This window comes from Vipera berus (assembly GCF_964194415.1).
Source record: "Vipera berus genome assembly, chromosome: 4".
Taxonomy (NCBI): domain Eukaryota; kingdom Metazoa; phylum Chordata; class Lepidosauria; order Squamata; family Viperidae; genus Vipera; species Vipera berus.
The window spans coordinates 27,832,752-27,846,129 of record NC_138206.1 but is presented as its reverse complement, the minus strand read 5'-3'; the positions used below and the strand labels follow the sequence as shown (position 1 = coordinate 27,846,129).

Genomic DNA, 13,378 nt, shown 5'->3' with positions numbered 1-13,378 from the left:
CCTGTTCAGGTTGGTTGGCATTGGAAAGAGGCGTGACCATCCAGATGACATTAAGGTTAGTGAGTGCAGCACTAGTGGTGAAAGTACAGGGCAGGATGGCCGTCTGACCCCGAGCAACTTCAACACTCCTGGTATTCATGAAAACCTCCAAGGGACTCACGAGACCTAAAAAAGAGAGATCAAGATAATATATTCTATCTCCATTTTACAGTGATGTACTAATATAGTAACAAATGGGATAATCAACTTTCTGGACACACAGACACACACACAAACACAAATTTAGATTTATTTAGATTTATTTGATGTTCTCTTGCCTCTACTCACTACTTGCAACCACCAAGCTGCCTCCTTGCCTCACTTTCCAAGACTTTCTACTACCATGAGGAATCCAAAGAAGTAGTAACATTTTTATCCTGGTGCACAGTATGCAGAAGGCAAGTGTAAGGAAAAACAAATGACTTTGCTATATGTGTATATTACAGGCCACCCAATCAACCAGAGGAAATAGATTAACTCTTTGCTAATCAGTTAGGTGAGGTGTGGAGGGAACATAGCAGTGTGGCAGTGGGAGACTTTACTACCATGACATCAACTAGGATGAAATACCATGACATCAACTAGGATGAATTTAACTCTTCAGTGAGTGGGAGATCAAACATGTTTTTTTACATGCCTGACAACTTTATTATACAAAAGGAAGAGGAGGGAACTAGAGGGACAGCTATTCTTACTAAGAGGGATGAAATGGCTGAGGGAGTAAACGTTGTAGTAACTTTGGGGGAGAGTAACCATGTCATAGTTGAATTCACCATAATGCAACCACAAGTAACTGAATTAAGTCTGATTAGTATTTTAGACTTTAAGAGAGTTGACTTCATCAAGATAAGAGAGAGACTAGGAAGAATCCTTAAAAGGAAAAACAGTTCAAGATTCTTGGGAAACCGTGAAAATGAGATAAATGAGTATGTAACTAAAACATAATACCAACAAATAGCTTGAATCTGTTAAGGAGGGAGTCAGGAAAACTAAGGCCCAGAATGAGATAAAGCTGGCAACTAATTCCCCCCCAAAAAAATTAAAAAAGTTTCTTTCAAGATGTAAGGAACAAGAAGAAAGTTAATGAAATTATAGGTGAGCTATTTAACTAATGGGAACAGAAGGCAAGAAAGTGATAAACAGCGACAAAGCAGAACTGCTTAATTCCTTCTTTGCATCTGTTTCTAGGCAAAAGGAAGAAAAAAACCCAACATATAAGCAGCAATGAGGGAGATAGAACAGGTATACAAGTCAAAATAGGCAAGGAATTATTTATTTATTTATTTATTTATTTATTTATTTATTTATTTGATTTGTATACCGCCCTTCTCCCTAGGGACTCAGGGCGGTGAACAGGGCAATACATAAAACTAGATACAAAAATTAAAATTATTAAAACATGATTAAACAATGCCCATAAATTAATACAAATTTAAAATTAAAGTCATTTATAAAAATCCCACCCCGTCCCATCAGGCCAGGCCAGCTTGTTTAAAGAGATAAGTTTTAAGATCGCGCCGGAAGGAGCGGAGATCGGGCGCCATCTGGAGCTCAACCGGAAGATGGTTCCATAAATCCGGTGCACCCACAGAGAACGCTCTCCCCCTGGGGGCCACCAGTCGGCATTCTTTGACCGGTGGCACCCTGAGGAGGCCCTCTCTGTGGGGGCGTACTGGGCGGAGGGAAGTTGACGCCGGCTGCAGGTGCTCCCCAAGGTATTCTGGACCCATTACCCATTCAAGGGTAGCCCCATGTAGAGAGCGTTGCAGTAATCAAGACGAGAGGTCACGAGCGCATGAGTGACCGTACGCAAGGCATCCCGGTCTAGATAGGGCCGCAACTGGCGCACCAGGCGAACATGGGCGAAGGCCCCCCTAGTCACAGCTACAATATGGTCTTCTAAGGAGAGTTGTGAATCTAGGAGGACTCCCAAGTTGCGAGCCCTATCTACAGGAGATAATGACTCACCCCCCATAATGAGGGGTGGGATATCCTGAATATCCCGAGATGCCGGTACGCACAGCCACTCAGTCTTGTCAGGGTTGAGTCGAAGCCTGTTCCTCCCCATCCAGACCCGGACCGCCTCCAGGCACCGGGACATCACGTCGAGGGCATCACTGGGGTGGTTTGGGGTTAGGGTTAGCATACTGATGATACCCAACTCCAAAACCACGAATGATCTCACCCAGCGGTTTCATATAGATGTTGAACAGGAGAGGCGAGAGGACCGACCCCTGAGGAACTCCACAAGCGAGAGGCCTCGCGGTCGACCTCTGCCCCCCTGCCAACACCGACTGCGAGCGTCCCAGGAGATAGGAGGAGAACCACTGAAGAACCGTGCCTCCCACTCCCAATCCCCTGAGACGCCGCAGCAGGATACCATGGTCGATGGTATCGAAAGCCGCTGAGAGGTCTAATAGGACTAGAACAGAGGAATATCCCCTGTCCCGGGCCCTCCAGAGATCATTCACCAGAGCGACCAATGCCGTCTCCGTGCTGTACCCGGGCCTGAAGCCCGATTGGTACGGGTCTAGATAATCCGCTTCATCCAGGACCAGAGGGAGCTGATGCGCCACCACACTCTCAACAACCTTCGCAAGAAAGCGAAGGTTGGAGACCGGACGAAAGTTATTCAAAACAGCCGGGTCCAAGGCAGGCTTCTTGAGGAGAGGTCTCACCACCGCCTCTTTCAAGGCGGCGGGAAAACTACCCTCACTCAGAGAGGCAGATATAACCGCCTGGAACCAGCCTCGTGTCCCCTCCCGGGCTGCATAAACCAGCCAGGAAGGGCACGGGTCCAATAAACATGTGGTGGAGCTCAGCCTCCCCATGATCCTGTCCACTTCCTCCGGAGTCACAGGATCGAACTCCTCCCAGGTGACATTGACAAGACCGCTCGTGTCCTGATCGTCCGATACTGCCCAATCGGAGTCCAAACCGGTCCGAATCCAAGCGATTTTGTCCAACAGATGTTGACTAAATTCCTCGGCACGCCCCTGCAAGGGTTCCCCACTCACCTCCTGATTAAGGAGGGAGCGGGTCACCCTAAACAGGGCGGCCGGGCGATTATCTGCGGACGCGATGAGGGCAGCGAAGTAGTTAGACCTCGCTACCCTCATCGCTGTGAGATAAGACCTAATATGGGTTCTTAGTCGCAATCGGTCGGATTCAGATCGGCTGGACCTCCAAACGCTCTCTAGGCCCCGTCTCCGACGCTTCATCTCCCGGAGCTCCGCGGAGAACCATGGAGCCCATTGGGATCTGCGCTGGGTCAGGGGCCGCAAGGGTACAACTCGGTCAAGTGCCTCCGTAGCCGTCCTTTCCCAGGCTTCCACTAAGGCATCTGCCGAGCTGTGAGCTGAGGAGGCAGGTGGGGACCCCAGCGCTGCCTGAAACCTCTCAGGGTCCATTAAGCGCCTGGGGCGGAACCATCTAGTTGGCTCAACAACCCCACGGTGGGGGGTGGCAAAACGGAAGACCAGCCGCAGGAGATGATGATCGGTCCATGACAGGGGCATAACAATTGGGGAGCCCCCACCAAGATCATCTAACCACCGACCAGATAAGAAAACCAAGTCAAGGGTGTGGCCTCCCTCATGAGTCGGTCCATGAATTACCTGCGTCAGGTCCATGGCCATCATGGAAGCCATGAACTCCCGAGCTAACTCAGATGCTCCTCCCAGGGATGGTAGATTGAAGTCTCCCAAAACCATAAGTTTGGGAAACTCAATCACCAGCCCTGAGAGGATATCGAGAAGCTCAGGCAGGGCTGATTCTCTTAGTAAGAGAATCCGTTACAAAATACAAATCACCTGTGCCAGATGGTTTACCTCCCAAGGTTCTGAAGGAGTGAGCAAACATAATCTAGGAATCACTAAATGTAATCTTTCAAAGCTCCTATACCACAGGGGAACAACTAGAAGACTGGAAAAGAGCTGATATGGTTCTCATCTACAAAAGAAGCAAACTAGATCCTGGAAATTATAGGCCAGTCAGTTTGATATCAATAACTGGGAAAATCCTGAAGATAATCAAGTGGCAGATTTGTGAGCATCTAGAAATGAACAAGGTGATTGCTAGAAACCAGTATATTTTATTAAAAACAGATCATGCCAGACAAATCTTATTGCCTTCTTTGATAAAGTGACTAAATTAGTGGATTGGGGAAATGCTGTGGACATAATATACTTGGACTTTAGCAAGGCATTTGACAAACAGACCACAGATAAGGTAGAACAATACGGAACAGACAGTACCACCACCAAATGGATTTGCAGTTGGCTGACCAACTGCATCCAGTATGTAATCCTCAATGGAACTACATTTATATGGAGTGAAGCATGTAGCTGGGCATCTGAAGGTTCTGTTTTGGGCCCAGTACTCTTCAACATATTTTCATAAATAATCTAAATGAGCAAATAGGGGAACTCATCAGATTTGCAGATGACACCAAACTGGAAGGAATTACAAGATTCGTAAGAATGTCAACAGGGCCTATCCACTAAGAGGCAGTTCAGTGGCGAGAAAAGAAAGGTGCTGCACTTGGGAAGGAAAAACCAAATGTATAGGTACAGAATAGGTGGTACCTGGTTCAACAATAGTAACTGTGAGAGAGACCTAAGTGTCCTAGTGGACCACCACAGCAGTGAGCAGTGAGGCAGCAGCGTGCTGCAGCTGCCAAAAGAACCAATGCAGCCCTAGGCCGCATCAACAGAAGAATAGCATCTGGAGCACAAGAAGTGATAGTACCACTTTATAGTGCTTTAGTGAGGCCACACTTGGAATACTGCATCCAGTTCTGGTAACAAGAATATAAAAAAGATGCTGAGACCCTAGAAAGTGTGCAGAGAAGAACAACAAAGCTGATAAGGAGTCTGGAGGTTAAATAGTAAAATGAACAGTTGAGAGAGCTAGGTATGTCTAGCCTTTCAAAGAGAAGAATTAGGGGTGACATGATAGTTGTCTTCCAATACATGAGGGGCTGTCACAGAGAAGAGGGCATAGGCGTACTCTCCAAAGTAACAAGGACAGGAGAAGAAGTAATGGATGGAAGCTTGTTAAAGAAAGGTCCAACCTAGAACTAGGAGAAATTTCCTGACACTGAGAACAATTAATCAATGGAATAGCTTGCCTGTTAAAAGTTGTGGGTGCTCCATTGCTGGAGATTGATTGATTGATTGATTTGATTTGATTTATATACCGCCCTTCTCCCGAGGGACTCAGGGCGGTGTACAGGGCAATTAAAATATAACATACAAAAGTTAAAAGTAGATTAAATTAAATTTAGCCCCAAACAAAATAAATTAAATTATGAAATTTAAAACCCCAATCCCTCAGTCCAGGCCGGCAAGCTCGAATAACCAGGTTTTCAGGTCACGGCGAAAAGAGCAAAGGTCGGGAGCCATCCGGAGCGCCACAGGCAGCTGATTCCAGAGGGCAGGCACGCCCACAGAGAATGCTCTCCCCTTGGGGGCCGCCAGCTGGCACTCCCTGACCGACGGCACCCTGAGGAGGCCCTCCCTGTGGGAGCGCACGGGGCGATGGGAAGTTGACGCCAGCAGCAGGTGCTCCCGAAAATAATCTGGACCCATGCCATTTAGGGCTTTATAGGTCATCACCAGCACCTTGAATCTCACCCGGAGGACAACTGGGAGCCAATGCAGCTCGCGGAGAAGAGGTGTTACATGGGAGTATCGGGAGACCCCCATCACAACTCGCGCGGCCGCATTCTGCACCAGCTGAAGCCTGGTTATTTTCAAGAATAACTTGGACAACAATTTGATCAGGATGATATAAGGCCTCCCGCCTTGAGCTAGAAGATCTCCAAGGTTCCTTACAATCCTCTGATTCTATGTTCTATAATCGAAGTCCAACTCCTTGCAGGGTGACAGTAGGAAAGGCATCCAAACAGTTTTTGACAAGAGATTTGGTAAAGAGAACAGGAGCATAGGCTATGTTTATAAGTTTATAGCTTGGGATAGGATAGATTCCTTTAATTAAACTAACATAGCATATACAGAGAGTGGCATTCAAAGCCAAGGTAAAGTGGAAAAAAGTGATTGTTTAAAGAGGCCACATGTTCTTTATCTTACATGTGCTAATCATACACGCTGTACAAGTTCCCACCTGTGAGACTAGAAACAAATGAATGCATTTACACTCATTCATTTTTATTTATATATTTAACATTCTTATATATTTAACATATTCTGTCCTACACAATGCAAAACTCTCTTGAAATATCTACCACACAATCTAAAAACCTGACAGTTGTAAATATGAACAGTAAATAATATTAAACAACTGTGTAACACCATAAAAATAGAAATAAAAAATAAAGTTGGTAGCGCCCTATTCCAGGGGTCTTCAAACTTGGCCCTTTTATGACTTGTGGACTTCAACTCCCAGAATTCCTCAGCCAGGCATGCTGGCTGAGGAATTCTGGGAGTTGAAGTCCACAAGTCATAAAGGGGCCAACTTTGAAGATCCCTGCCCTGTTCCATAACTGTTTACTTAAATCAAAATACTATTTTGGTTTTAGAATTAAGTTTACAAAAACTGCAGCTACAGAATCCTAAAGACACCCAGAACAAACATGCTTTCTAAAACAGACCAATATGAATACTTATTCCATAAATAAATAAATAAACATCCAATAATTTATTTCCAATGATATTGCTTTTAACTTGCAGCCTTGGGTGTGGAAGAGCAGTTTGAATGCTTTTTCCTTTCAAATAAATTCCTGCCTAAACAAAACTAGCATTTCAGGGCAGATCTTCAGCTCAGACGCTAGATAATTGTTCTGTTACACAAAATGTACATTTATTGACTTCCAAAGCAAAGCATATGCATCTAATCACTTGTTTATTAAAGGAAAAGCCATATATTACTGCACATTAAGGGCAAGTCTTATTTGGAATGTTTGGGGTGTGTGTGTGTAAATGAAATCTCTAGTGCAGTTAATTTCTTTCTCCTTTGGCCTTGCTCACAGTGTATAGTTTGGTTTATTGGAAAAAGAATCTAAATCTTGCTATACTTTATTTATATTTAAGTCTGTAGCTTAGCTGTGGTTTGGATATATGCAATTTCCTTTGTAGAGGATTGATTTTTGCATGATTTTGCAATCTTGATGACCTTAATTATTCTATAGGCATCCTTTATATGCCAAAAGAGCCTTGACTGAGGAAAACTTTTTATAATCATGTTTGCCCTTTCTCTCTCACTCTTTCAGAAGTGGGAGAAGTACAAAGCCAAGTGCTGATTTACAGTGATAACAAAAAGCAGTTTAGAAGGATGACCTTACCACAGTTTGTGCAAGACTCTCATTTTGTTTTGTTTTTTAACTTTCCCTCCTGGATTTTGAGGCAGCCAAATTAGCTGAACCAAGCCTGTGCTCCAGCTGCAAAAGAAGCACCCCACACCCAGATTGTGGTTTTATCACGAGAAAACACTCATTGGAGAATTAGATGAGAACTGGGCTGATCAAAGGCAATAAGGACGGAGGCAAGTTGGAGAATGCGTGGGGCCAGAGCCAGTTTTGAGAGGGTGACTGGAGGTGGAATATGACAGGAGTTGTTTCAGAAGACAAGTGGCTGAGAACTGTGAACAGATCAAAGACACAAAAACAGCTGTGAACACCAACAGGCACACATGCTTACATGGCAACACCTGCAGCCAGCCTATGCTGGTAATAAACCTGCCCCAACCCAGGAACTAAGAGATGTCAAAATCCCAGCAGCAGTTCAGGTCAGAGCATCTCAAGACTGATTGAAGTGGGGTGATATACGTAAAAAGCAGGTAGAGTTCATTTGCATCATCACAGCTATCATCTTGACCTTTCTTGGCCATACCCTGTGAATAACCCTGAGAGGCAATGAATACTGGACCCCAAAGCCTCATAAATGCCAATCGGCAACCAAAGAAATCTAGTCTGGGGTAGCTAAATATTAGCTAGAACTCAGACTGAGGAGAAAACTATCTCTGCATTCCATAGTTGGAAGAGTGGCCAAGGATGGAGTGAGATAAGGCCTGATAATTGTTAGCACAGTTTAAACAATTCAACCCTGAGTATAAAGAAAATGGGGGAGAGTACAAGAAGTGTATAGAAAACCATAAAACCATAAAAAGCTACAAGCATGGTAAGAATCCCATATAATGTATGTGATAGACTACCCCAATCTTTCTATCACATACAGAAACATATGGAAACAAACTTCTAGTCCCACCTCTTACATATTTACATGTTTCTCCCTTATTAATTATCTTGACCCGTACCAATCGGGTTTCAGGCCCGGGTACAGCACGGAGACGGCATTGGTCGCACTGGTGAATGATCTCTGGCGGACTCGGGACAGGGGACGTTCCTCTGTTCTAGTCCTTTTAGATCTCTCAGCGCCTTTCGATACCATCGACCATGGTATCCTACTGCGGCATCTCAGGGGGTTGGGAGTGGGAGGCACTGTTTTGCGGTGGTTCTCCTCCTACCTCCTGGGCCGCTCGCAGTCAGTGTTGACGGGAGGGCAGAGGTCTGCCCCGAGATCTCTCGTTTGTGGAGTCCCTCAGGGGTCGGTCCTCTCTCCCCTCCTGTTCAACATCTACATGAAACCGCTGGGTGAGCTCATTCGTGGTTTCGGGGTGGGGTATCATCAGTATGCTGATGATACCCAGCTTTTTCTTTCCACCCCGAATCAACCCAGTGATGCACTTGACGTGATGTCCCGTTGCCTGGAGGCGGTCCGGGTTTGGATGGGGAGAAACAGGCTTCGTCTCAATCCTGCCAAGACTGAGTGGCTGTGCATACCGGCATCTCGGGTTAACCAGGTTGTTCCATCACTAATGATGGGGGGTGAGGTGTTACCCCCTGTCGATAGGGCTCGCAACTTGGGCGTCCTCTTGGATTCACGGCTCAATTTCGAAGACCATATAGGAGCCGTGACCAGGGGGCTTTTGCCCAGCTTCGTCTGGTGCGCCAGTTGCGGCCCTATCTGGACCGAGATGCCCTACGCCAGGGATCAGCAACCTGAAACAGAGAAAGAGCCACTCGGAACCGGTTCCCTCACAAAAGGAAAAACTGGGAGCCGCAAAAAATGTGTGCACATGCGCATACATGCGCGCATGCGCAGAACAGGGTTTGACTGAAGAGTGGAGCCAAGGCAAGATATGCACCTACCCTGCATATTTGAATTGATTGGTTGAACTTTTTTAGTCCCACTTTTTTTTGTTTTTTGGACTGCACATGGCGGAAGACTGGGAGCCGCAGGAGACGGCTGAAAGAGCTGCATGCGGCTCCGGAGCCGCAGGTTGCAGACCTGTGCCCTACGCACAGTCACCCATGCGCTCGTGACCTCCCGGCTAGACTACTGCAATGCTCTCTACATGGGGCTGCCCTTGAGGACCACGCAGAGGCTTCAACTGGTGCAGAATGCAGCCGCGTGAGTTGTGATGGGGGTTTCCCGATACTCCCGTGTAACACCTCTTCTCCATGAGCTGCATTGGCTTCCGGTTGCCCTCCGGGTGAGATTCAAGGTGCTGGTAATGACCTATAAAGCTCTAAATGGCTTGGGTCCGGATTATCTAAGGGAACACCTGCTGCCGGCATCAACTTCCCATCGTCCTGTGCGCTCCCACAGGGCGGGCCTTCTCAGGGTGCCGGCGGGTGATCCCCAGGGCCAGGGCATTCTCTGTGGGCGCGCCTGCCCTTTGGAATGATTTACCGGTGGAACTTCGGACCGCCCCCAATCTGTGTTCATTTCGCCGGGACCTGAAAACCTGGTTTTTTGATCTATCAGGCCTGGACTGAAGGGGTTTTAGCTTTTAATATTGTTTTAATTGTTGGGCTTAATTAATTTAATCTATTTTAATTTTATACTATTTTTATATTGTATTTTATGCTGCCCTGTAAACTGCCCTGAGTCCTTCGGGAATAGGGCGGTATAAAAATTTAATTAATTAAATAAATAAATAAATTTATGCCCAGAAACAATTCTATCATCATCATCCTTGCATTTGTATTGAAATGAAACAGAAACCAGCATTTCCATGTTCCTTCCAGTGAAAATAGTTTAAGGCAGCATATGTAGGACATGATCAACAAACTTGGTGCAACCACGACAGAAAGTATGACATTTATAACTTATGAAGACCCACAGATGACTTCTAGGAGCCAAAGAACATGGCAATGTGTAGATTAGAAATATTAGTAATAATACTTGTAATAAAAATATTAAAACTGAACATTACATTATGATGCTTGCTCATTAGATTGACCCTCTGTTGTTTTTCCACAAAAGCATCAAGTCTTGTATTATCCTGGGCACCACTGCTTCGTGAAATTCAGTCTTGGAAACAGACCAGCTTGCTGTATGTACACTCAGAATTCTACTCACTTATATTAGCAACAGGGGAGCAATTTTGTAATGAGCCAAGACGGCTAGCTGCTAACAGCCTAACCAAAGTGAAATACTTTTTGTGCAATTCTCCAGTTGTTGGTTGTTGTTGTTTTTTTACATTCTGGCCTTGATGTATTGGGAAGCAATGTTAATAAATGCTTTGATTCAATTTCTTCTTTGCATAGATTCATAGAACTTAAACTACTTTATAGCCATTTCTTATATACAGCTTTAGTATTATAGGCACATTTTAGCTGGATTTCTCTATGGCTCCATTAAGTATGGAATTCTTGTTACAATGCCAATTTGCTGCCTGCTAGTGATTAAACACCAATATGATTCGTGCCTTGAACAAACAGACTAGAAAGTCAAGGGTGTCTAATGATACTTCCTTATTATGTTCTACTTTCCACAGTAGAGTACAGGGTTAACTTGTCATAATAACAATCGGAACCTTGACAATTCTAGTATATCAAAGTTGCTATGCTGTTTTTCAAAGAATACGGTCTATGTTTTCAGAGTATGAAGGATACCAATGTTTCCCTTATTTTGTTCTCTTATCAAACTCAAAATAATTCTCTTTATGGGATTTCTTGTTAATGTATATGGTCAAACTGTCTTTGATCAACGTTTTATTTAAGACCCATGTAACATAGGGCTCTTGATCTTAGCTTATCTGATGCAAGAAACCAGTAATTTACTGTAACCTACTAGCTTTGGAAAATATAATGAATATTTGGATCCTTTTCAGTTGTTGGCATTTTTAGGGTGAGTTTTTCATCACACTTTGACTTGGAAATATTCCCATAGCCTTTTATAAAGTACAAAGCCAAAAATAAAAATAAAATAAAAACAAACAAAAAATATTGACATTCTTTGGCATCAATACATGCTGAAATACTATGTAATGATTTCAGATTAATCATGATTAAATTACTGAATTTAGTCAAATTGTTCGGACTAAAAGTTTGAGAAAAGTTATGTCAGAAGCAGGATGAATCCATTTCTAGGGCGTCTTAATTTCAAAAAGACAATAGTCTGTCAAAATCCATTCATAACCAATCATAACCAATCCCTTGAACTGCACCTGGAAGCAAACTGGCAAGAGGGTGCAGTTTGTGGACCAGCAGTGTAACATGGCCCATGGTAGGGGCCCCAAAGACTACTCATGCTATCGCATTCTGTACTAGTTGAAGATTCCAAATGAACTTCAGGGGTAGCCCCATGGAGAGGACATTGCAACAGTCCCGATGAGAAATAACTGGGCCTTGAGTGATTAAGTGCAGAGAATGCTGATGCAGGAGAAGAGTGCACAACTTGAAGCTGTGCAAACAATCTCCTAGCTGTGCCAGCCACCTGCTCTTTGAGCAGGAGTGGGGAGTCTAGGAGAGATTAGATTAGTTCTAAATCACCCTTTCTGATATTAACTTCTGCAGCTGGAGAAAAACAGGGCAGGTAGATAGGGCAGGATGAACTGGAAGATGACTGCAGTAGAAATGTAGCACATTTCCATTAAAAATGAGTCTTGAGGCAGCTTACAAAAATAAGAATTAAAACAATATAGTGATAAGAATTAAAATTAAATTAAAAGGAATTAAAAATACAAATAAAATAATAAATACAAGAAAAAGAGAATGAAAATGTACCTCAGCAGTGAGGGCAGCTTACAGACCAAACGCCTTGTAGAAAAAATAAAGGGTCTTGCTTGTGGCAATAGTATAATAAAAGGTGGGTTCACCTAATCTCTCTTGGCAGGAATTCCGTAAGCACAGGTACAGTTACCAAGGAGACTTTCTATTTCACCTGAACTGTGTCTATGAATGTGGCAGGAGACAGGGATGGTTCAATTCATCTTAAATCTGGGCAAGATTATATTCTTCTTGTATTCTTTCAAGTTTTCATTACATTGACATTACTATACTACTCAACATGCTTATTTCCCATTGGACAGGTACTTCTCCATTAAGTATTTTTAAAACATTTTTTTTTTGCATTTGCAAAGCTTGAGATTCCCCTAAGCCTAGTAATCCTTCTCTCTAGTTTCTCAGTGACCCTGTTTTCGGTATATATTTTCATTTAAAATACCTTTGTTCAGATATTGATTTAGTACAGAAGCAAGAAAGCTAACATAAGCATCTTTAGAACTGGGAAAGGGAGTCTAACAAGACAACAGAAAATAAAGCATGCTGTTTTCTTTACCATCTCATAGTAAATGCCTACACGCCAAGCAACACTCTAAATAAGCAGACAGACGTAATTATTGTGGCCCAGAACTACCTGGGCCTGAGAGGTTCTTAGGTGTCCGCAACCACTGTTCCAACAATTGTATTGGCAGACACATTCATCACCCGTACATCTGTACTATTTCCCACCTGACCCTGATAGAGCTGATAGTGTATGTCTGAGCCTGGCAGAAATAAAACAGAACTGCCAGATTATCAAAGCCCCTTTGATTCATGCTGAGCTCTGAACTCCCTGTTGCCTTTGTGAGTAATGATAAGACAGTGTAGCCCCTCTCTCCCACAGCAGAATGGAGTATCTCTACTGTCACTGGGAGGAGAGTTCACCACTGTTTCCAGAGATAACTGAAAGCATATCTACCTTCCACTCTGTGCCAAGTTCCACTGATACAGAAGAGGAGAAACTCAGTGTGTAAGGTGATAAGTATAGCTTAAAATAGTTGGAGCAATAAATTAGGTTTCTTGGAGCTTGCTCTGATCTGTTAGAAAGGTTACTTTGCTCTTTTTATTTGGCTCTTGTTGAATAATTAATTGTTCGCTTAAATGGAATACAGTGAATGTGGATATTGGTTAGGCCAGGGGTCCCCAACCCCTGGTCCGTGGACCGGTACCGGGCCGAGGCATGTAAACTGGTCCGCGCAAACAAGCAAAGCCCCATCTGCGGGATGCAGGCAGCACACAAAACCACGCCCTCTCCAGTCCGTGGGAAAA

At 44.1% G+C, this 13,378-nt stretch overlaps 1 protein-coding gene across 1 annotated transcript in view; it reads right to left on the bottom strand.

The window, feature by feature from the left end:
• IGSF11 (immunoglobulin superfamily member 11) overlaps positions 1-13,378 on the bottom strand; it is a 195,672-nt gene that overhangs the window by 15,891 nt on the left and 166,403 nt on the right. Inside the window, exon 2 of the mRNA XM_081326545.1 lies at positions 2-165. Within this exon, the coding sequence (XP_081182671.1) occupies positions 2-165 (164 nt within the window). The remainder of the gene's footprint in view (position 1; positions 166-13,378) is intronic.